General features: G+C 40.6%; 1 protein-coding gene across 6 annotated transcripts in view; it reads left to right on the top strand.

Annotated features, from left to right (window-relative positions):
• Positions 1-217: 217 nt before the first annotated feature.
• The window catches only part of Eya1 (EYA transcriptional coactivator and phosphatase 1), a 137,656-nt gene continuing 113,080 nt past the window's right edge, over positions 218-24,793 (top strand). For 3 of the 6 annotated variants that reach the window (XM_038347576.1, XM_038347577.1, XM_038347578.1), the window contains exons 1-2: positions 218-345; positions 22,643-22,720. In XM_038347576.1, the coding sequence (XP_038203504.1) occupies positions 222-345; positions 22,643-22,720 (202 nt within the window). In that variant the 5' untranslated portion in view covers positions 218-221. The remainder of the gene's footprint in view (positions 346-22,642; positions 22,721-24,793) is intronic. The other 3 variants (XM_038347571.1, XM_038347569.1, XM_038347572.1) reach the window with 1 other exon arrangement.

The raw sequence follows: 24,793 nt of genomic DNA on the forward strand, positions 1-24,793 counted from the left end.
AAGCTTTGGCTCTATAAGGCGAGTGATGCCCTTTCGGATTCCATGTAAGGAAAGGACTAAAGTCAGAGGCGAGGTGAATGGTTTCCAGTCTAAGAAAAGAGATACAATGGGACTTTTGTGTGCCTGTGTTTCAAAGAAGGTGTCAAGTCGTTAGCACATTAAATAGTGGTGTTATGAATTTGGTACATCTGTCAAACGGAAGGCTTCTTGTCTTTAGGTCTATGGAAATGCAGGATCTAACCAGCCCGCATAACCGACTGAGTGGTAGTAGCGAATCCCCCAGTGGTCCCAAACTCGATAGCTCTCATATAAATAGCACTTCCATGACTCCCAATGGCACGGAAGGTGAGTGTCGCTCTCTTGCTGCTCTGCTCTCGTTTCTTCCGCAGTGTGTGCCTTTTGACTGCTTGTGATCTCTGCCCTTAGAGTCATCAAACTGCTCCTTCTGTTTCTAAGTGGTTTGACGTAATCCGTGCTCCTCATTATTTGGGAGCTGAATATCTCCGGATTGTCACCTTCCATAGACTGGTTTTATTTTAAGGCATATATACACAAATGTATTCAAGTGTATACATGTGTAGACACAAAATGCTTTTCCCTTGGAATATCTTTCTTTGTGTTGACCTGCATGTCCCCATCCCAGTATTATTTTGCATCATGTTTATGTATGACTACTGAAAATTGCAATTATTTGATTTTATTTCCCATTTTGTTAGCAAATACAACCTGATTTTGAAAAATGTCAGTATCGAACTAGATGACTTTGGATCAGGAAAGCAGCTTTTGTGCCTCATATTCCTGTGGTTTTGGCCACTGCAGCATAAACAAGAAGAACCTAAAACTTAATACCTGTAAAGTATGCAAGCTTATCTGCCAAGGATGCCTAGCATTTAGTTGCTTTCGTGAAGACTGCGTAGTATACTTTAAACATAGCGTCATAGCTATTTTAACAGAATTAGTACAGATAGATGCGTATGTGAATTGCATGTAAATAGGAACATCTACTTCAATCCATGTATATTTCAATCTAAACATAGACGGTTATGTGTATACATTACTGTCTGTTATGCACAGCTACTTAGGTGCTATGCATATTTTTATAACTCATGCATGGAAGGATATATTGCATGTTGCATTGCATTTATTTCAACTGCAGTGTATGAAAAAAGCTTCACTGATATCATTGCTTATTTATTTGTTACTAAACCATAGGGTATTGATGGATTCATGAAATAAATTTTATTAGAAATTCAATGGATTATCCATGCTAGAATACCATTCGTAGACAAACCCTTATCTATCAATTCCCCAATAATAATGATCTTTTATCTCAGATTTAAAAAAGTAGAAGCATAATTAAGTTGAATGTAATTATTATATTAGTGTGGTATTTGAGTATGTCTCTGGGAAAGCCTTTTAAAACGTATAAACTTCATCACAGATAAAGTGCAAAATCAGTTATTTCAGATAAAAGGTATCTTGATTTTTCTACCAGTAGTCATGATTTTTCTGTCCAACTGATCTGTAGCTTTCTTCCCAAGTAAATATATTCCTGTGAGTGTTTATGGAGACTGGCTGCTGTCAAGAGGAGAAACTTTGTGCTGATTCAGCAACATGGTCAATCTCTGGATAACCCAGCTTTTCGTTGGAAACTTCTAGTCACGTCAATCATTAATCAAACTGAAATCTCCACAAAAGCAATTTTAACGTCTAAGTAAAGTGTATAGAGCCCGAGTAGTAAGAGCGAGTGGTCAGTCCTGCTTCACCTCTTGCTTGAATCTGCCTGCAGGCGGAACCCCTTTAGCACAGACAAGGTCTGAAGACAGTCTTACAGCCCACCACAGGGTTCTCCTCAGCTGGGCCCATTCCATCGTCAGGGTGCTGGGCAGCCAGTGAAAGGCTCTACATACAAACCTATGGCAAGCTCAAAGAGACAGCCACTTAAGCACAGAAGGCTAAACCTGCTAAACTATTTTAATTCATAAAATGTACCAATATATATGAGGAGGAAGAATTATAAAATAATAGCATTTTGTGCATGATGCAGGGAGATAGGAGCAAGACGTTTTCATCTTTTTGACATGTTACTGCAAGCCACCTTCTACAATAACAGCCACCTTCTTTTTAAACAGAGTGCCAATATGTGTGAGGTGTTCCCTTGGATGGTTTTATGTGAATGAGATGTGGTTTGGTTTTAGAAAATGTGGAGCACAAACATGTTTCTAAATATTTATATTTCATACCTTGCTTTTGCTTCTATAGTCAGAAACATATTGCATTTTGTAATATTTTATACAACTAAAAATTAGCTTGAAATAGTCTGGATAATTTTTTTATTTAATTTTAAAACATTTGTTTATTCAAGTTATACTTACTATGCATTTTTATGAGGACACAAACATCTTAAAACAATTCTTACATTCACAGAAACTAAATTCTAATATAGGAAAAACAAATACTGAACAAGTAGTAACAAATGTGCTCACTGTTAACAAAGGATTTTCATTCACTCTTAGTTCTATTTAAATCTTTCATTTTTATTTGAAAATCTGATTTTTCTTACTCTGTTTCTAATAAAATTTGTGAAAATGCAATGTAGTTCTCAAATAATATCCTTTTGATCTAATTTTATAATGTCCTAATAATTCTTTTAGGTATTAAATATGGATATTAAATCTATATATTTATCCTTTGGATTATTTATGCATATTTATAATCTGCTGTTCATAAGACATTGCACTGAATGCTTGAATCCGCAAATAGCTTTAATATGTATTTTATCATAATAGAAAATATAAACTATGCCCATATAGGTCTGGATAATTTTTTATAATTATGTAGACACTTAGAAAGCAATTTTTCTTTCTTCTTCCCTCTCTTCCCTTTTCTCTCCTTCTCTCCCTCCCCTTTTCATTACTTTCTTCCTTCCTTCTTTTCTCTTTTCTTCTTTGGTTTTCTGAAACAGGGTTTCATTATGTAATTCTAGCTGTTCTGGAAGTCGCTATGTAGACCAGGCTGGCCCTGAACTCACGTATCATTCTGCTTCCTTGCCTCCTAAGTGCTGGAAGTGAAGGGATGCATCACTACCCCTGACTCTTAGAAATAATTTCTTACCCTTAAAAAAAGTTACTTATGCAGACTCTGATGATGCAGTACAGCCCCAGCAATAGGACATTGGAGACAGCAAGTTTCAGCCCTGAAAGTGCGTTCAAGGCCGGCGTGGACTACAGGAGACCCTGTCTCAATGATAAACACACACACACACACACACACACACACACACACACACACACATCTTGATGGTTAGGATGCAGTCAGATCAGAAGCAAAGCTAGAGGGTCTCACATAAGTTATTCAGAGCACTAACAGAATATTTTTGTCAGTTCACTGGAAAACTTAGAGCCTTTTTAATCATAAAGCTTCAGATTATAGACCTGAATTTTCCTCATGATTCACGTTATATGATTTTAGGTCCAGACATATCAAAAAAGTTCTAGATTTGTTTGGGAATCAAGTTATCCTGTTTCTTTCCTGTCCCGTCATTTTCTCGTTTCATTTCTCTGACCACAGGAATTGTGCTTACAATTAGTAAACTTATTAACTTTTGGCAAGCTTCCCTGCAATATAAGTCATTATAAATTTTCCTAGGTTTTCCTTTGAGGTATGATTTAGTTCGAAACCTGAAGTGTTAACCAATGAATTAGAGGATCAGGGAGAAAAGAAAGAAATTCGTTGAAACTAACCACTAAAATATCATCCCCCTTCACTCCGTAGCAAATACTTCGGTTTTTCTGTACACACACACACACACACACACACACACACACACACGCACGCACGCACGCACACACCACATACACACTGTGATAAATGTTTAAATGACGTCCAAGCAGTCAATTGAAAATAATATCAGCTCAATTTAAATTGATTAAATGACCAGCAAAACTTCCATATAGTGTAAAGTTGATCTTTGGCTGAATTTACAGGATTCAGTTTTTGGCTGAATTGGGTTGTCTTCTCTCACTCAGAGCCAATTATTAAACTTCCTGCCACCACTTGTCTAGATCACAAGGCTAAGAAAACAGAAAATCTCCTTTATATATATAAAAAAACCATAGCTCCATCTTAAGAACAAACAAGGAGAGAATATAATGGAGAAGCAGAGATATTAACTTTCTTCTGAAGTCTGCTGCCAACTACTTCTAGGTTTCCATGGTCACGGATTCTCCACGCAGGGGCTAGTGTCTGTCTCCACAGTCCATCTTAGGGATGCAGACAGAAAGCAACCCAGCTCCAGCCTCAAGAGCTGCGCGTTTTAGTTTTCCAAATGTTTGTTCTTGAGTTATAACAGTTGAATGCTGCACACTTGAAAACATTTAGCTCTTTGTATTTCTTGAACACACATCTCTGGTTCTTGCCAGTCACTGCTGCTGTTATCCAGCTTCTAAGCCTTTGAAACGTAGGACACAAGTAGGTAAACACAGCTAATTAGCGGCCAGTGGATGCCTGACTGGCAGTGGGAAAGCATTGTTGGGAAAGACAGGTTTCCAGCGGAGTCAATGAATATTTCAGTTAGTGTTGAACAGGTTCACTCAGGAGACACTAATGAATGGGTAAAAGCATGTATGATCCTGAACATTCTCCCCTAGTCTCTTGAACGGTCTTCTGTGTTACAATGGAATAGCAATTTCTATCAGAGACATTAAAATATCACCTCCCTTCACTCCACAGCAAATACTCAGTTCTCTGTATGCACACATGCACACATGCACACACACACACGTATACACACACCATGATATTTCAGTGCAGCATCCTAAATGGAAGTAGTGCCAGCTCAACTAAAATTAATTAAATGATCAGCAAAACTTCCATGCAGTTTGCTGTTGGCTGTGGCTGAGTTTACGTGGCTTGTCTGTTGTTATCTTAGAGCATAATGTTGAAGAAACAGGCTTTTGGGTAAGGTTAGCTGAATATCAAAGTGTCCAGCATGAAAGAAAAGGAGGCTTCCTAGTGTGGGTGTGGGTGTGTGTGTAGGCTTATGCTGGGAAAGCCTTGTGTTGAAGTTCTTGTGTGAGAAGTCTTTACAATCTGGTTTTCTTCTGGACCCGGAGCCATTGCAGTCAAAGGACTTTATTTACACACCTAATTAGGGCATTGTTTGCAAAGCAGGGATTCACCCCCCCCCCTTTGTTTTTTCTGATTGTCTTAAATTCACAAGGGCTTGAGATTGATGAGTTCTATACTGCAAATTTGAGTGTTTATTTTTGGTTGTATGGGGCTGGGGAAGGGGGAAAATGCTCAAAGTGGAGCTCAGACCTGAAATTCTCAGTTTTCTCTGTTGTACTGTCTATTCAGATGCCAGCTTTGGGAGCTTCCCCTGAAACAGACGGATGTGTTTTTAAAAGTGATGTAAAAGCAGATGGAGCTGGAATTCTCACTACCATTTATCTCAGGAATTCCTACAGTAATTCAAATAGTAATTGCCAATTGGTGTATCAGATTTCCAAGATCGCGATCTTGAATTAGGTGGCTAAATTGCCTGCACTTAAAATTTATTCAGATGTGATTTGCATATTTTAGGGTAGTAGATTAATTCAATTGCCAACACATATATTACCAGAATCTATTCTGAAGGAGTTTTGTCATTTTTACAAAGCTTAGAACATTAGCAAGTTATTGGAATTAGTTTTCTTCTATATTTTGTTTCAATAAAATATAGTTCTGGTTGATGAGAATATCTCGTTTTTAAAAAGTCTTCTAAACCAAGTGAGAGTGTACAGTTAGGGTTTGAATTGGCGCCTCCCAGGCAATATTTGTGTATCTGTGCTTGAATATTCTGATGTCAATAGAAACATGTTAATCTAATTTCACCCTTGTTTACATCCTACACTTAATTCAGTTTCTGCAAGATTAAGGGACACTATGAGGAAAGGCATTCGTAAAAACAGTTACAACATTGGCTCCTTAGAAATGACTCTAAAGGAATAAAATAATGAGTTAGAATTCAATACTTGCTGTATGTTATATACATGGAAATAATTCTCACATGTCTGTTAATAATAAACATAGCTCTTTAAGATTATTTGTTGGCCATTGCACTGACTGTTCATCACATTTTTGTTTTATTAAATCTTCAGAAAATTCCTGGACCTGGCTAGGAGGATGGTTAAGAGTGTGGGTTTGAAGCCTGGCTGCAGAGTGTGCCAGCTGCAGGAACTGGGACAGATGAGCTATCCTGTGACTCAGTTTCCTCATCAGTCAAATGAGGGAAAGAGCAGATCTCACATTAGGCTCGCCATGAGCATGTAATACAAACCTTGTGGCGTATTTGGAACGTCCTAAGCAAGAACTTACTGTATCTATTAATATTAACTGCTCGGCCATATGTAAACAATAGTCACTTCTATGGTATGATTCCTGTTTTACAAAGAAAGCTGTAAAAAGTTAAGCGCCAAGTTTCAGGGCACATAACTTGTAATGAGTACCACTGGAATCTGTCCTCATACTTGAAGAGCTGTTGGCAGAATCCAGTGCCCAGGTTCGGAAGCACTGTGCTCTTCTCTGAAGAGAACATATGCTCTTTTCTCATTTACGAATGTCTTTCTCAACTCTTTCATCTGAAGTGTGGGAGTCCTTAGCCATGCTAGTGCCTTCAGTGTGGATCATGTCAACAACAGACTGCACCCCCAGTTGAGGGTGGAGACTTTTGATAGAAAATGAACGTCATGATAAGGATGACTGCCCAGGATAGTTGTGAATGAGACCCTATGTATGATTCTGAGAGATTTCTTCTCAGTCCACACATGCCTAGCATGTTGCTGCAGTTGCTTACCTTTGGGAGAATGATCTCTAACTAGGTTTCAAAGCTTTCCACGTAACTATAATTCTGTCAGCTGGCCTCTGCTCCCTTTAAGCCTCTTTGAGATGACAAGGTGACGGGAAGTCATCCCTGCTTCTCATTACCATGGCCGTGATTATATGCTCGTTTGTGAAATTCAACAAACACTTTTGCTACTGCTTGGAGTAAATATCTTCTACTTCAGGAAGTATTTTTCAGTGGATAGTGAAGTGGATGGCCCCATGTCTTTTGGCTTTGAGAGTTAGATGTGGACATATTTGTTAAGGAGGTCACAGGAGTAGCTAGAAGTTACATGTGGTTGAAAGAGAGAAACATGGCTTAGTTCAGAGGACTAAATGGGTGGCATGTATGGACCACTGGGGCACAGTCTGTTTTCACCCATCACCTGTTAATAAACCAGCCCTGGTCTAGTCCGCCAGGGATTCGGATGCTGGTTGCTGGGAATAGGCCCAGGTAGTTAGTAAGTAGATTCAGACTGCATTCAGTTCTTCAGTTGCTAATAGAGACTCAGAACACCGTGACACCTCTACCCTGGTTTTCCTGTATGAGCAAAAGTGCATCTGCCCCCACACATCTTGCCTTCTGGGAGAAAACTATGGTGCCTTCAAGGAATGCAGGTGAACTTTTAAGCAAATCTACGCCTGTTTTAAGTAATTCCTGATTTCTTATATTGTCTAAGGATGCTTTGATGAACAGCATGCATGAGGTATATGTACATGTGTGATTATTGTAGAAACAGCCTTAAATATTAATTCTCCTCTAGTTGAATACACAAATATAAAATGACCTATACAAATATTTCCATTTTGCTGTTTTTAGTTTGTAAAGGGATAACGGTTATCTCTCTTCTAATTCTACTTGGTAACTGGAACATTCCACCTTTATGAAGAGAGACCCTAAGCTAGGAAAAGCTAACCAAGGACTTATATGCTCTCTTCAGGACCTCAAATGCTTATAAGTGAAAATTTAGTGTGATTATGTTTGTGACAACTGGCTGTATTTGCAGATTTTCTTTTGTAGTTTTATTGTATGTCTTAACTCTCTCTCTCTCTCTTTCTCTCTCTCTCTCTCACACACACATACACACACACACACACACACACACACACACACACAAGTGGTGAGCTTAGTAGCCAGAATTCCACAGAAGGGTAAGTAAATACTCTCCACAATAGACATTGGAAACATTATTTCCTGTAAAATGAAATAAAATTTGAACTGTTTCCCAATCCTACCATTGTGCCGATCAATAATAAGGGAGCTTTTAAAGGAAAAATTATAAACTGAATTGTTCTTAACACCATGAGACCATTATGATACCTGCTAAATATTCAGTCATCTCATTCTCCAGATAATTCTGAAGATGAGGTTTATGCACCTGGATTGAAAGCAATTACGTGACATTCCCACAGCACACGGGCTGTGTTAGTCAGGAGATGCAGAAACATGCCGTGATTGCCTCAGACGCTACATTCTTGTTCCCCAGCTTGTGGGCTTTGCCACAGCTCAGCTCCAGTTACTGGATGGAAAACCTCATTCTTGCTGAAATTCTTTACCTGCTTCAAGATTTTTTTATATCACCTTATTGAAGATTATGGCCCAGATGAAAGGGTCATAATATCTGCATTTTTCCTTTGCCCAGTGGAGCCCCTGAGTTCCTTGAAGGCAGGACAGACTTGTTCACTGTCCTTGGCATCTGGCAGCTTTGGCAACAGGTATTTGTTGAATGAATGCCCTTGTTACTAAGTAAATCTTGTAAATGAGGCATTACAGGAGCAGGGCATTCATTCATATTAATTACAGGAGCAGGGCATCCATTCATATTACTTATAACGCATTAACTATTCAAGAAATTATTTAAAGCTTCATTTTTCAGTTCTTTGGAAAGTACTCTCCATGGGCCAATTCACAGCGTGGTTATATGTTCTCCATTCCGTGAACGGCACAGTGAGCGTCTCTGGTAGCTTTTGATTTGAGCTACCCTAGCCGGCCTGCACTTGACCTAAAAGAACTTACAATTCACAATAGAACTATTGGACTTGGAGTTTTAGCAGTGATGAAGCAGCTCCCCCTAGGATGGCAAGTTTGAGTGATGCTATGATCAGGCTGCTGGTGCGCATAGGCTTAGCATCCTTAAAATACGGCGGAAATAATGGGAGGCTAATTGTTTTGGAAAGAAATTACATTTTTATTAATCTTGTTTGCCCTACCTCCTTCTTACGATGTTCATTCATGTTGGAAACTGAAATGGACAAGCAAACCTAACAATCACTGCAGGCACATTAAGTAGAAAATATTAAAGTTATGAACTTGTGTTTGCATTTAGGAAAGCAAGTTCAATCTGTGACCAATATGCACTACTTTCCAGATTCCAAGGTACAAGAACATGTGTAAAAATTTATATTATACCTTATTTGTATGTTCCCATTTGTATTTAAAACTACTCACATAGAATACATATAATAAGATACCTGTCCAAATCATTTATATGTATGTGATTTACATGTCCTGTATATGAACTTTAAACAGAAAACTAATAAGTTCTGAATTATCTTTTTTTAAACTTTTTTTTAAATTTTATTTTTTCAAAAATTTTAAGACAGGGAACAACTAAGGGAGACCTAATACAGCCGCAGTTCAGTCGGTGTAGAGTGCTCCGTGCGCCTCTGTCTCTTGTGTGCAGCTGTGTGTGTCTGTGTGTGCTGAGTACAGAACACAGGGTAGAGGGAGATGAGACCAAAGCGGCGGGTTGAGAGGGTGGCATAGGCTCTGGGTAACTCGGGCAGTAACTAGAAGAGTTGATGTGGTTGGGCCTGTGTTTCAAGTCAAACACCTAAGTCGTGTGGGCAGTGAGAGAGGACTCTGAGGCGGAAGTGGTGATGGTAAGTGTCTAGAGCCACGATACTTGTTTATGGAGTATAATCTCTGCACCGGTCTCATATTTGCCTTGAGAGATAAATGGGACAACAGTAAGACTGAAAATGCAGGAATCTGGTCTTCTATGATGCGAGAGCAAATCTTTTATAGGCAGACTCAATGGGGCTCGGAGTCTCAGTTCAGCTCTTTGTGTTCCATGTACCAAAGGTAGATTTTTCAGAGGCAGCAGGGCAGGCTGCAGGGGTCTTGGGGGCAGGCTGCCTCCACTGGAAGCTGGGCTCAGTCATTCTGCAGCAAACTAGTGCAATACCTCTTGGCCTCTGATTCGGGCCCATGCAGTGGAGATGATGACGGTGCCCCTGGGATGGGTCAGTAGATTGGAGGCAGTCTGCCTCTTAGGCAGTGCTTCTGTACCTTGGCTATGCTTGCTGCTTCAAGCCTTCATCGTGCAAGGGGGATTAGCCATTTATTCTTGGTGATAGAACAGTCAGTCTATCCAAAGTACTGAGAACAATTACTGGCATCTGCTACATGCTCAAGACAGGGCAGCTCCTATGAAATAATTCTGAATGTTGTAGTTTAAGGAGGTGTGTCCCTTGGAGCTGGTAGAGTGGTATCTCCATAGGCGGTAGACATATTTGCTCCTGTGCTGGGCCCTTGACGTCACTGAACGGCTTTTTTAGGTACTCAGAGTGCTTGGTGAGCTCAGTAGCACTTAGTTCAGACTGAGTGTGGGAGAGGTGCATGTCTGGGTGCTCCTGGGGCTCAGCAGAAGACAGGAAAGGGGTACTAATCATTCGGTGGGTTGATTGCATTTTGAGCAAATAAAACATTTTTCCATATTGATATGATTGAGGTTCTGAGTCTGTGCCAGCTCATCTGCTTCCAATCTTCAAACGCTGCTTGATTTTGCCATCTGCTAATTTGCAGCATATACTGATACGCTTCTCCTTGGTGCCCTGGTCTCCGCAGACCAGCCTGTCTAGTGTCCCTCTCCGATTATCAAAGTCTATACAGAGGAGTGCTCCAAGATGAACAAACTCTACTGGGGGAACATTTGGCTCTTCGGCAGGTTTATAAGAGAAATTACTTGCCACGGTGAGAAACTAGCTTTGTGATCTTGGCTGTTACTTAACATCTTTTAGGCTGCAAATTTCAAATCTTTGAAGGGAAACAAGTAAAACATAGGCCCTTTGAGCTTGCCATGGGGAGCAAAGGAGCTGTGGCTTGCTTGTAAAATGTTCAGTGCATACTGACCACACAAGGGGTGCTGAACACATAAAAACTGCTCACTATACTATCACTCCTCCACTCTAAAAGCTACATAATGCATTGTTTATATCAGAAATGCTATATTACTAAATTCTTAGATTTTTTTCTCTTTTTACCATTGTGCCACATTTCCCTTAGAGGAAGCTAAAAGTATTTAGCTCCCACTGTGATTTCTAAATGCTGGTATCTGTTAGAAACCTTTGGAAGTCACATTTAAAACCCGCACCCTTCACTATGGATAACTGTACTGAAAAGAAGAAAGAGGTGTAGGCAAACGCGGATGCCAGTGACGTGGACAATGGAATGTTTAGAAGGAATCGGCCACACATGTCATTTATCTGGGAATAGAAAAATGAGCATTTTGGATTTTTTTTAACTTTTTTTTTAATATTTATTTATTATGTATACATTATTCTGTCTGTGTGTGTCTGCAGATCAGAAGAGGGCAGCAGACCTCATTACAGATGGTTGTGAGCCACCATGTGGTTGCTGGGAATTGAACTCATGACCTTTGGAAGTGTAGGCAATGCTCTTAACCACTGAGCCATTTCTCCAGCCCCCGAGCATTTTGGTTTTTGTTTTTTTTAGAACAGATATAGAAAGTCTTCTAGTTCTCTCACAATAGCACAGGAGTAAAATATTAGTTAATGCCCCAAACGGTAGGTTTCTGGTGACTTAGCTGATGGTCCTCCCAGCTGTGCTGCACTATGGTAAATGTCATCTTACTGTATTGAGACAGAAGGGTAACCAATGTAGTTTGCATCTCTACTGTGCATAAAGCACCCTGAAGAAGTGTAGAAGTTAGACTATGAAGGTCAGCTGACCCCCTGCCGTAAGTAGCTCAAGGTCTAATTGAGAGCGATACAAATTCCACTCTTTTGGCAAAGAAATCTAAAAGACAATGATGTTGCAAAATCAATTTTGGGGACTCAGACCCTCAGCCCATGACTCAGGGTTCCCTAAGAGAAGGACATAAGTGCTGAAGGTGAAAAAATTATTTTGTGCATAATGTATATTTGGCAAGAACATTTGTGAGTCACACGCACAACCTTTTCATATGTGAATTTCCACAGCATTTGTTCCGATGCAAAGCTTTTGTCATTGATGTCACAGTAGGTTTGGTCACCAAGGCCCTTCCTTCTCCATCCACAGATTAGCAAGAAACTATCACTGAGTTCTGAAATATTTTGGTGTCAGAAAAAAAGAGCTTCATTCTTAAGAAGGTTAGGAGCCACTGGCGCAAACAAAAGTGCCCTCAGAGTTCCGAAGAAAGAGCTCTTCAGCCTGCTAGACTCTGGCCAGGCTTCAAGGAGGAGGTGGAATCTGAGCTGAGTCAGGAACCCGGTAGTCTGCATAGGTGGAGAGAGGAGCTGGAATGCATGCTAAATGAGGGAGACGGACAAACAAAGGTAGGATAGTTCGGGGCCGCAAGGAGACTGGGTGAGCTGAAGAAGGAACTGATGAGATAAGGTCAGGGGAGTCTCCTGGAGCCAAACTGTGGAGGACCCACAGCATCAGGCTGAGGAATTTGAACTTCCTGGGCTGGTAGGAGAAGCCAGGGAATATTTGGAGAAGGGAACCGGCATGGTGAAAGTGTTTCAGGTGTTAGTCTGGCACCATGTCCCAAGAGTGCTTGGACTGAAAGGGAGTGAGCTCCCAGTATAGTGTTAATCTGTTCAAAATGGATGTGTTGGGAACCTGAGCCAGGACAAGAATGACAGCTGCAAAAACAGCCAATTGGAGTTGTACAGAACTTTGCAAGGGAGTCGACATTTACTGTTTCTTAATAAGAGAGGGCCGCTGGCCTCCCTCTGCACAATAACACTCTAATATGCCCACTTTCCTGTGAATAACAGGCTTTGAAATTTCCTACCATTCTTTTTGACCAGGTGTGTTGATTAGCTTTTCATTACGATTATTATTATCATTAATCATTATTTCATTACTAATTGCCTGACACAAGTAGCTGAAAGGGAGGGAGATTATATTTGGACCTATAATTTCAAAGGTTTCATTTTTGTGGTCATCTGGCTGCATGTACCTGAACCCGAGGTGAAAGAAAGCATCATCGTGGAAGAGGATGCCACGGCAAAGTTATCTAGGTCATGGTGGTCAGTAGATCACTATGGTCAGAGAAGGACCAAATGACAAGAAATCCCTTTCCAGAGCAGATCTCCACCCTCCTTCTTCATCCATCTAGACCCCACTTCCTACTTCCCATCACCCCAATAATGCTGCAGTACTATAAGCCTACCAAGGGACCGACTCATGTGTTGATTGGTCTGAATCCTCGGAATATTGCCTTTTCCAAAAGGTCCATCTGATGGAATCCAAATACTCAGTCCATGAGCCAATGGCCCACATTATAAGCCATGTAGACTCCGATGTTCAAGTTTGGTAATTGTGGTTTGATTTTCATAAGGTTATGCAGGCTACTTTGAAGAGTTAAGACATTTCTCCCCTCTTGGGAGACAGAAGATGACTTTATTCAAGGCTATCAAGTTGTTGTCCCAATCCAAAGAAATGCCATATTTTCTAAGTGAGAATTAACTAAAAAGAAAACATGGGCTTTGTAGGTATATAAAGTTTTGGATAAAGAAAAAATAACATGGCGGGTTAATGTAACTCAAAGATGTGTTTTTAAAGTCAGGCATATAAAAATGTGTACATTTAGGAATATTTTCCACTTTTCATCTACCATGTACCAATTTTGTTCATTTTTCACCATTTTTCTTTTGGTGTCAAGTTGTTTCTTTTGGAACAATTTGGTATAGTTTTTTTTTTAAAAAAAAAAAAACATGTATTTTCACTTCACCCTATGGTTTAAGAAAAAGACTCCTTAAATGGATAAGTGATGTTGTCATTGAATCAGAACCAATACACGGCTGTGCTTGCCCATTTTTGATCTCTACGACATAATTACTACCAAAAGTACAAGAATTTCTTTGCCTGTCTCCTTACTGAGACAAGAAGGGCACTCTCTAACAAAACAGAAACCCAAAGATATCGTTTAATGATAATGAAACAGTATTTATTTGACAAATAAACTCAAGATGACTCAAGTGTTTTATGTGTGTCCCACCCATGGACTACTTTGGTGAAAGAAGCTGTGTCCAAGTTCCTGCAATAAGAATTTGGGAGGGCTAAAAGCTATCTGAGATTTTAGTGGTATTGATAATTACCTGAGCAGTGTGCCTGATGGTTTAAGTTCATTGAAACCTGTCTTCAGGTAGCATGCTTTCTTACCTTCATCTGCTTATTCTATAACTGTTGGATTCTATGAGCCAAGTACTGACCAAAGTTGTGTAAAAATAGCACAACTTAAATATGCTTCTCCTAGCTGGTCGGTGGTGGCGCACACCTTTAATTCTAGCCCTCAGGAGGCAGAAGCAGGCAGATCTCTGAGTTTGAGGCCAGCCTAGTCTACAAGAGCTGGTTTCAGGACAGGCTCCAAAGCTACAGAAAGACCTGTGTCGGAAAAACAAACAGACAAACAAACAAAAAGCTTCTCCTGCCGTGAAAATAGTCATCATACATCAAAATGTTTAAGACTATGGAATATGAATTGGGATAGAAGAGGATACACATGGAGATGAATAAATATAATATCTATTCTAAATATTATATATTCTAAATATGTATATATCCTACATATAATATATAATATATATTTTATAGGTCATATTCTCTATTATTTGATACTCTATATATTGCATGTATAATATATTCTCTATATGTATTATATATATATACACATATTCTAAAGAAGGCACAGACACAGGTTTTGAACTTCAAGGGGAAACAATTATGCTTGAATAGTAGATTAAAGGAAGATACAGTAGGATTTTTAAATAAAAGTTGAGGTATATAAGTCAGCTTAAATAACTTATATAATACTTAATGTGATTGAGTAAGAGACTGGCAAAGCTGGAGTTGGTAGGAAGCACCGGCTACTCTATTTAAGTGTCTGTATATAGGAGAACATGGTACCTCTTTTAGAGGACATAGATTACAGTGTCTCACAGAGTCAGGACAATTAAATGAGGTCTTCTGTTTTATAAAAGTCTAATGCATGATGATTATAGAATAGAAACTTAATTCATGCCTATTGAGCATCTGCTGAAGAGCTCAATGACAGAAGTATTATACAAATCTAGGTGACCAAAAGATAAAATTGCCTACAGCCGGAAGAGGGGAGCCGATGGTCCAATCTCCCCAATTTTCTAAGAGGTAGAAGGTAATTTAGAAGGAGAGTGACTGTGAAGTTTAGAAGGTAAACGTAAAAGATGGCAGAGGGAGACATTAATATGCATGCTATTTATTAGTTTTATGTCACTGTGACAAAGATCGGAGGTACTAGATTATAAAGAACAAAGGTATGCTGGCAATGTTTTCTGAGTCTAGGAACAGGTTGACTCAGTAATGCCCCAGCATCATTATTGGAGGTAGAAGCCAAGTCATTATGCTTGCTAGGGAAGTGCTCAGCCAGTGTACCAGTGGGCTGCATCATGGCTTTCTCTACCAGTGTACCAGTGGGCTGCATCATGGCTTTCTCCACTAGTGTACCAGTGGGCTGCATCATGGCTTTCTCCACTAGTGTACCAGTGGGCTGCGTCATGGCTTTCTCCACTAGTGTACCAGTGGGCTGCGTCATGGCTTTCTCTACCAGTGTACCAGTGGGCTGCGTCATGGCTTTCTCTACAAGTGTACCAGTGGGCTGCATCATGGCTTTACCAGTGTACCAATGGGTTACATCATGACTTCTCTCTACCAGTGTACCAGAGGTCTGCATCATGGTTTTTCTCTGCCAGTGTACAAGTGGGTTACATTATGGCTTTTCTCTATCAGTATACAAGTGGGTTGTGTCATGGCTTTTTAGATTCTGGTTATAGGAAGGACATTTCATCATGGTTAGAACATTAACACAGAAAATTATTCATCTCATGGCTGGGACATGAAAAGAGATGAAAAATAACAAAATTACATCTTTCATAACTTCCATATTCCTGGGGGACCATGTCTGTACACCAGCCCCTGAGGGATGCTTAAAAGCCAAGCTACAGTACCTGATAGTAGGATCTAAGAGATGAGAAGGCAGAAGGGAAACATCCAATCTTTGTGACTAGAAGCATTTTGTATAAAACTCAAACCCTTCAGGAGGAAGTGGTGGTGATATGTTTGGTTAGGTTGAGTGTGACTTTAGTCGGGTGATTGTTTTCTGTGGCAACATTTTGTATATATATGGATGGAGATTGAGGGGCTGTCTATATAAAAATCATATTTAAAAGTCATGGTAAGGAAAATTATTGTGAAGGAAATTGCAGACGGGGGAGAAGGAGGTGGAATTATGGAACCACAGGATAGACAAAGGCAAATGATCTTGGGGAAAAGGAAAGATAATACAGCAGAGAAGAAGAAGCTGCTGTTATAGTGGAGTAATCAATGATTTCAAAAACTGTCAAGGAAAAGGGTTTATTTAGAAGAAAAAAGAAAATTAAAACTGAGAGAAGTTTGAGCTAGGAAATTGGAAAAGGCCATTTAGGGGAAGAACAGGTACGACAGAATAATAGAGTGGGCAAGAGGGGGGGTCTGTGGTGAGAGTATTAAAGCAAATGCCTAAGAAACTTGAAGGTTAAGGAAGACAGCTTGAGAAGAACCATCACTGAGAGTCAGTTCATGAACATTTAAACATTTAGGAGAGGGGATAGGGACAGTGTGGACCCATATGGTAGCTCAGGGTCCTGTGCTAAGTCCTGAGCCCTGCAAACAAAATGTTCAGGGGCTCTGTCTGTGTCCCCAAGAGAAGCAGCTTTGTGAGAAGGGAAGATCATGTGATACCAAGCTGCAGGCTATCATTACAAAAGAAGCCTGGAGGAGATGTGAGAATTGAGGCAAAAGTGGGCCCAACAGAGGAAGGGGACCTTAGCTGGAATTCATCTGTGGACATGCTGCAGGAAGAGAAAAATTTAATGATCCTTCAATATTCTCTATAAAATATTAGGTGAGCGCGTATGGGTAGGAAATGAGGTATGGTTTGGGAACTGGGGAAAGTGGTAAAGACTCAGTGAAGGTATTTCAGACACTTGACAAGAAACAGAAAACAGAGACTGTCCCATGGTGGGATGACTCAAGGGAATGAAAAAGAGAGAAGGTTTTACTGAAGTGGAATTAATTCATCAGCACGTGAAGTGGCTCCGCTCTGTCACACTCACTGTGTGGAGGAGCTGCTGAAGAGCGGGAAATGAGCAGGGCCCCATCCTGTGATTAGAGTTGGACAGAGACACTTGGGAACATGAGACCTCACAGTACACAGACCAGAGACCAGACCTGGCAGGCACTGGGTTCCACATTGACCACACGAGGCTGATGAAGTTGGAGTGGGAGAACAGACAGGGGTTTGGAAAGACAAAGGATCTAATGGGCATTAAGAGTGAGCCTGGCAGAAGGGAGTAAACGAGAAAAACGTGATGTTTCTGGGAAGTTATGCAGCGTTAGGCTGTGACTTAGGGGGGTCGCTTCATAGACAAACTTGAATGAGTAAAACCAAGAGAAAGAAATCATGGGAAGAAACAGTCCCTGTGTGTCTGAGCTTGTACCAACCAAAGGACTGTGAGATGAACTTAGATACTGGCCGGGGAGTGGGGGGGTGGGATTGACTGCTGCCCACCCAGCCTGATGCCGTTCCATGACCATGTACCTTTCTGGGCAGATCCATCACAGTGCAGACTGGCTCTCAGTCCAGCAAACAGAGCTACCATTTAGGACTAAATTTGTTTTTGCGGTTTTATTAATACATGGGAGAATATCACTCATCAAATGGATTGAGCGCTTCTCTGATTGCCCTGTAAGTTTGGAGATGTGTTTTCATGACCGTAACATTTCAAGTTCACCCAGAAGTTGATGAACATGGAATGGCAGCACATGGGGATAGTTGGCTGAGCATCACAGTCTCCCCAGGCTACAGTGGTCTGATAGGCAGCTCTTCTCTTGCAGTATAGAAAGAGGCTCTCTTGTCTTCATGGATCAGCTTACTGTGAAGAATGCTAGAATTTGCACTTGTAGTCTGAAATTTCTGGTCACTGGCTGCTTCTCATACCGTTGTTTCCTGTTGACCCTGTTCAGGAAAAAAGCACATACTGATAATGGAATAGCCAAGGCACTAGTTGTCTTAAGGTAATCATGGTTTAGTCCCACCTTCTGGAGTTAGTCCCAAGATACCTTGCTTGATTTGATTTTGGCTTCCCTCAGGTAAGGCCTCCATGGTTGATTTTCCCTTTAGAGCCTCTCCTTTCCTTCAGAAGGGTAAGCTTGACTTTAATGTGGGACTTCTGATAGATTTTTTAACACTGTTATCTGTACCTTAAGAAATGCTTTTGGAGTCAGGGATGTAGTTCAGTATTTTCCCAGCATGAAACTCAACCAATGGTGGTGGTGAGGGAGCATTCTCATGCTTCCAGAGATACTGTAAGACGAGGGCCGGTGAATATGACAGCATGGACCTTACACAGCTGAAATGGTCATAATCTCTCTATATATATCTGAGTATATAATACCCAGCACCAGATACAAAAGCCGAGATAGCCAAAACTGAGCACCTTATTCGAGGTTTACGTTCTTGGTGGTAAAGCGGGACTGAAGCACCATTAGTAACCAGCTGTGGCTCGAACCTCTGAACACTGCTGCTGATGCTGTCGGCAATGGTGATCCACACTGTTGCACCCCTTCTTGTTATCAGAACATTCTGTGAATCTCTGTTACATCTCTGTAACACAGACGATTAAAAAAAGCACCATGGAGAAAGGTGATTAGGCCCAAGGGATTAAACTATAGAAAAATCCAGCAGCAGGTGATTAGATATTCTGACCTCAACCCTGGCACCCGAAGGCATTGGTAGACGGAAGTCTGTGGAGCATCTGAAGGGCAGCAGTGACCCAGGACAGCTGAGGTCCGGAGTGCATGGCCACATGAAGGAATTTCTGAATGTCTTAAAGGACATCTATGAGAGACGGTTGCCCAGGGTCAGAGGGCAGGAGGGAAGAAGAGATGCAGGATTGTCAATAAGAAAAAAAAAGAAAAAAAACTACTTTGTAGTAAATTGAGGTCATATAACAAGCAGACTACAACTGAGGAGTAATCTTTTAGTTAGAAAACGTTATTTATAGGTTTTTGTCCTCCAGTCAGAAACCTTAGATAGGAGAGCTGTTCTCAAATGTCACAGTATCTTTTAGAAAAAAAATTCAGGATGTGGTACATCAAAATTCAAAGCCTGGGAGAGATGTTTTGTTATGTCACTTGGAGCCTATTGCTTTGTGTGATCATCCAGGTAGCACGGAGTGGGTCAGATTCTGGTGGGCACATATTGCTTTTGTTTTTTTACTCCTTCTGTCAGTGTAGAGTTGGGCATAACAAAGCCAAAAATATTTTAATTTTAATTTTTTTGGCAAGGAAGTTTTTCTTCGTGTGTGTGTGTGTGTGTGTGTGTGTGTGTGTGTTTAAGCATGGGATGTCTTCCTCTATTATTCTCCATCTTGCTTTTTGAGGCAGGGTCTCTCACTAGGCCAGAAGCTCCCTGTTGAGGCTACACTGCCTAGCTAGAGATCCCTTGGGATGTACCTGACTTCCCTCTCCTCCAGCACAGAGGTTATAGGTGGATGCCACAATGCCCAGTTTATATGAGTCCTGGAGGTATGAACTCAGGGAGTCACACCTACACAGCGAGCCCCTTATCTACTGAGCCATCTCCCCAAACCCCCAGAGAATATATTACATCACAATAATTATTAGACCTCTGAAGATCAAAGTATTCCATTATAGGACTGATATAATCATGCACATCCTAGTAGTTACTTTGTGGACATCATCTCCCCTTTAACAGAGAGCCTTTTTAGAAACTGGATTCAGTGGAACTCTTTAGTTCTTACTGTATAGATGGCTGTGTTTGAACAATGGCAAAAGACAATGATCTTGGGATCTAAAAGAGAGTATTATCTTCCCTTCCTCTCTTTTTTGCCTAGTTTTAATGGATTTCGAGAACAATTGAACTTCCTGGTTAGGAGTGAGAGTTGCACTTGATTGAGTTTTATCATGCAGAGATGTAGATTTCAGGGGAACGGAGATAGAGAGGGTTTTGTTGTAGGTAAACTTTCTCAGAGTAACTGTATAGTTCAAGCTATGGAATCATTGATCTTAGATTTGGCAGACTTGGAAGCAATTTGGACCAACAGCCTAGGCAGGAGAAGGGTTCTTTCTTCTTCTTTTCTTGACATCAGGGCAGGGAATTTCTACTTAGAGATCATCCAGTAAGCTCAGTGGTCAGGAAGCTCCATGGGCAGAACAGGCAGAGTCATGCTTTCTAATCAAACCACAGCTAGCGGCACCACGCATCGCCGCCTTCTCCCAGCTCTGACTTCTGCAAAGTGCTACTTACTCATTACCATTTCGTCAAGCTTTAGTCACGGGTCTGGGAATAAAGGAGCTCCCCAAATTATATCCCATTTTGGCTGCTTCTTGGTCTCTTTGGTTTCAGTTTTTACTGAGAGAGACAACAAGGTAATGCCTGGCTAAGGAGTTCCCGAGACCTCACAGAGTTTCCCACGTGATGATAGCATCCATGAAGAAGCTGGCCCATGGTAGGCATTTTACATGGTCAGTTTTCATTTCACCTTGTTCTACCCATGGCCTCAGCGTGTGGTGTTTGATTTGCAGTTCTGCATCCCATTAGAGGTCAGTCTAAAGAGTGGACTTGGAACAGCTGGGTGATTTAATGAAGGCGTTGTTTCAGGTCTTTCAAGGAACATGAAGTAACATGTGGCTCTCTTGAGCATGAGAGCCCTCTATAGTTACTGTTAGCTTCTCTACAGCTGTGGCAATGTGGCGGTTATGATGAGCAAGAACATTAGGTGGCTGGTGGTGCGGGGAGAGAAGGGAACGGCAGGCTTCTGTCGGAATGTATTAGTATCAGCTGAGCCTTCTAACCCAAAACAACTGGCAGAAAAGTGAAAATTTGAGTCAGAACTTGAGTCTCGCTGTTGTGTGGTCTACATGAAAACAATCAGGCAGAATGATTTCCATTAGTCTCGGTTTTTTTTTTTTTTTTTTTTTTTTTTTTTTTTTTTTTTGGTTTGGTTTGGTTTGGGTTGGGTTCTTTTGTTTTTTGTTTTGTTTTGTTTGTTTTTCTCCCCATCTTTGTTTAGAAACCATCTAAGTAATTAATTTTTTAAATGACTGATTGCCTGATTCATCTGCTTACAATGCTCATGTGAAAACAACTCATCATACGTGTGTAAAATAAATGCTCAGGACCAAGACTTGAGCTGGATGAGTCCTCTGCGTGGCATTTTAGAAAGATTGGTGACATTGAGACAGAAGAGCTCTTTTCTCCACCATCTTCTCCCATTCCAGAATGTTCTTACTTTGAAGGAGGAGCCCCTCTCCCTGAACTCTATGGTCAGAACTTTCACTTCAGGGAGTACAGAGTTTCAGGTTGACTTTGGAATATTAATGCATTTCCCCCGTGAAAAAAGAGACTAAGTTACCTTCACGTATGGGTTAGGAACACGCTAGCAATGACACTCCAGAAAGGGACACTAAAGCTAGGAAGAGGGAAGGCAGCTGCTCTGAGTTCTGAAGCAGTGTGGCACTCTTTGTTGGCATACTGTAATTCTGTCATTTTCTTGGAATAGGTTTAGTAGACATCCTATGATCTAAATCAGAATGTTACTTCTCAGCCTAAGGAACTTTGTCAAAGATTATCTATACATACACATATGCATATATATTATGTTTATATATATTTTTTCCTCACACTATCTTCTATCAGTATTGTTTTGAAATGGGAAAATTCCTTTTTTCATTTTGATGAATTGACGATATGAAATGGTTTGGTGATAGGAGTTCATTCGCTTGAGTTTGTGTCTGCAACATTCTAGACGTGTGTGTGTGTGTGTGTGTGTGTGTGTGTGTGTGTGTATGTGTGTGTGGAGTATGTGCATATGCACATACCCTGGAATCAGCTGGACTTAAGCATGGTCACTTATTCCCTACTTCTTGAAGCCTTTGAAATTTTCCTTCTGATTACTGGGCTAAATAGCAGATATTTGACAAACACCACAAAGTAATTTCACTTTGTATATTGTAAGTAAAGTTTCTACTAATAATTAAATTAGTAGTTGTAGACTGAAAATGAATTTAATTAGTATTTAAATTCTTCCTTTAAAGCAGTGGTTCTCAGCCTGTGGGTCTGGGTCCCATATCAGATATCCTGCATATCAGATATTTGCACTACAATTAGTAACAGTAGCAAAATTGCATAATTTTATGGTTGGAAGTCACAACGTAAGGAGTTGTATTAAAGGGTCGCAGCACCAGGAATGGTGAGAGCCATGGCTCTAAAGGGTAATATGTAACAGAAGAAGGGCTTTCTTATAGAAAAGGAATTTAACAATTTCTTTTTAATTGTTAATTGAGAATTTTTCAAAATAGTGGCTAATAAGAAAATCTGACTTATATTCAAATGGAAAGATATTGTCTCATAAAATAATTCCTTAGCACTATTTAGGATGTTCTATTTTCTCTCCCACACCTTCACAGATGACGACTAATTCAGTACGTGATGTGTGTTTACTTTTGTAGTTAAAACAGAGCCAATGAGCAGCAGTGAAGTAGCTTCAACAGCAGCAGACGGGTCTTTAGACAGTTTCTCAGGTTCAGGTAAGGAACGAAACTTAGATTTTCCAATTCGCACTCAGCAATTGTATTTCCTCGTTTACTTTGTGACTATGTTTATATAGGCGTATGGGTATTCACAGATACAAATGTAAATCCAAACAAATAATTCCTGTGTCTGTAGTCCCTAGGAAGTATTTACAAGTAATGTTGGTTTCCAAAGAAGATAAAAGGACTTTTGTTCTCCACTCTTCAGCCAAATTACCTCTGTATGTGAATGATGTTTCTTTCTCCTTTTATTATTTGTATCATTTTTCCAATCATGCAACCTTGCATGGGCAAAAATTTGACTCGTCAAGACATCCCCAATAGACTTAGCAGCCTCACACCTGACTCATGTCTGAGCAGTGCCCGTGCTGGGCTGACTCTGTCCAGCAGTGGTATTTTCACGAGTCTTCATCTCTCTCACATTCGTCAGGCCTCTATTAAACAGCACACATCACACGTCTGTCACAATGAAAACACTCAGAAGGACTTCGTGGTGGCAGGGGCTGACTGTGCAACCCTTGCCATGCACTTGCCAAGCTACCCAGAGGATATTAATTTATTGAAAAATGATTTCTAACAGAGACAATTCTTAAATTGCGTACCCTTGTCATGTTTTCTGATGTTTTTTAAGACCTATGTTTTAGAAGTGCTGTGCCTTCGTAGATTTATTGTTGACGATCTAGTTCTTAGAATCACACATTTGCAATTAGCTGCAATGGAATGAAATTGTATACAGATACAAAATTAAGTATACAGGCAGAATTTTGGCACTAATGATATTAGATGGGAGCGGTAAGGAAACCACAGAGCATCTTCTGGCAGTTTCTTCTTTCCCGAAACGTTAAGTGGAATTTAGCTCATTCCAGGCAATGTGCTTTGTGCTATTATGAATTTCAAAGATGTATGAAAATGATCTCGATTCAGGACTTAATGGGATGGACAAATGAAAAATTATCCCAGTACTGTCTGGCAATAGCAGACGGAAGACCTAAGGTTGCAAGAGCACCCAGGCAGTGCTCTAGTAGAGATCAGACGAAGCTAGATTATTGGGAAAGGTGTCCCACACTAACACTCAGATTTAGGAAACAGAAAAAAGTTCACATGGAACCATGGAGGAGGGCACCAACAGATTGGCTGCTCTGTGCAAGGAGACCGTAGCCCAAAGGGCATGGAACTATGGATACTGACCAAAATCTGCCATTCTTAATGGGCATTGTGTGAGCAATATGGATGTGCTATAGAGGGCTGGGTTCAGAGTCTAAGGAGGCCAGCAAGTTCTGCCTGGGCTTTGTTTTAGCCTCTGTGCAACAGGGGACATCAAAGGACAGGCTGACACTTAGGTCCCTTATTCAGTCACAGGCGCTGGGGCAATGTATTTGGAGACACCGGAATTCACGTGAGATACTAGTTTAAAAGTTTTGCATTCATTTGATTTAGAACTATTGAGGAGGCAGTTGGAGAGACGGCTCAGCTGTTAAAGAGCACTGGCTGCTTATCCAGAGGACCAGGGTTCAATTCCCGGCACCCACATGGCAGCTCACAACTGTCTCTAACGGTTGTGCCAGTGTGATTGTCAGTTCTAGGGGATCTGATACCCTAGATGTACATGCGGGCAAAACACCAACGCACATAAAATAAAAATAAATAAATAATTTTTAAAAAGAGATATTGAAGAATTATGGTAAAATTCTGGCAATGGGAAAATGAGGGATTTGATGCATTTATGGAACTTAAGTCATCTGTGACCAATGGGCATTGGGTCAATCAAGCAAGACAGAGAGAAGTAGAGCCAGGCATATGTGGAGTTTATGCGACACATCAAGGTGGGGCACGTTAAGTGAGAGGTATGAGCCACCTGAAAATGTCAGCATCAGAGCTCAGAAAGTTTGCAGATGGGAAGTTTGGAAGTCTACATGGTTATAAGTATACAGAAGCCAGAAGTCAGAACAACCCGTGGTGTGTGTGTGTGCGTGTGTGTGTGTGTGTGTGTGTGAGAGAGAGAGAGAGAGAGAGAGAGAGAGAGAGAGAGAGAGAGAGAGGGAGGGAGGGAGGGAGGGAGGGAGGGAGGGA

The sequence above is a fragment of the Arvicola amphibius genome, chromosome 11, assembly GCF_903992535.2.
Source record: "Arvicola amphibius chromosome 11, mArvAmp1.2, whole genome shotgun sequence".
NCBI lineage: Eukaryota > Metazoa > Chordata > Mammalia > Rodentia > Cricetidae > Arvicola > Arvicola amphibius.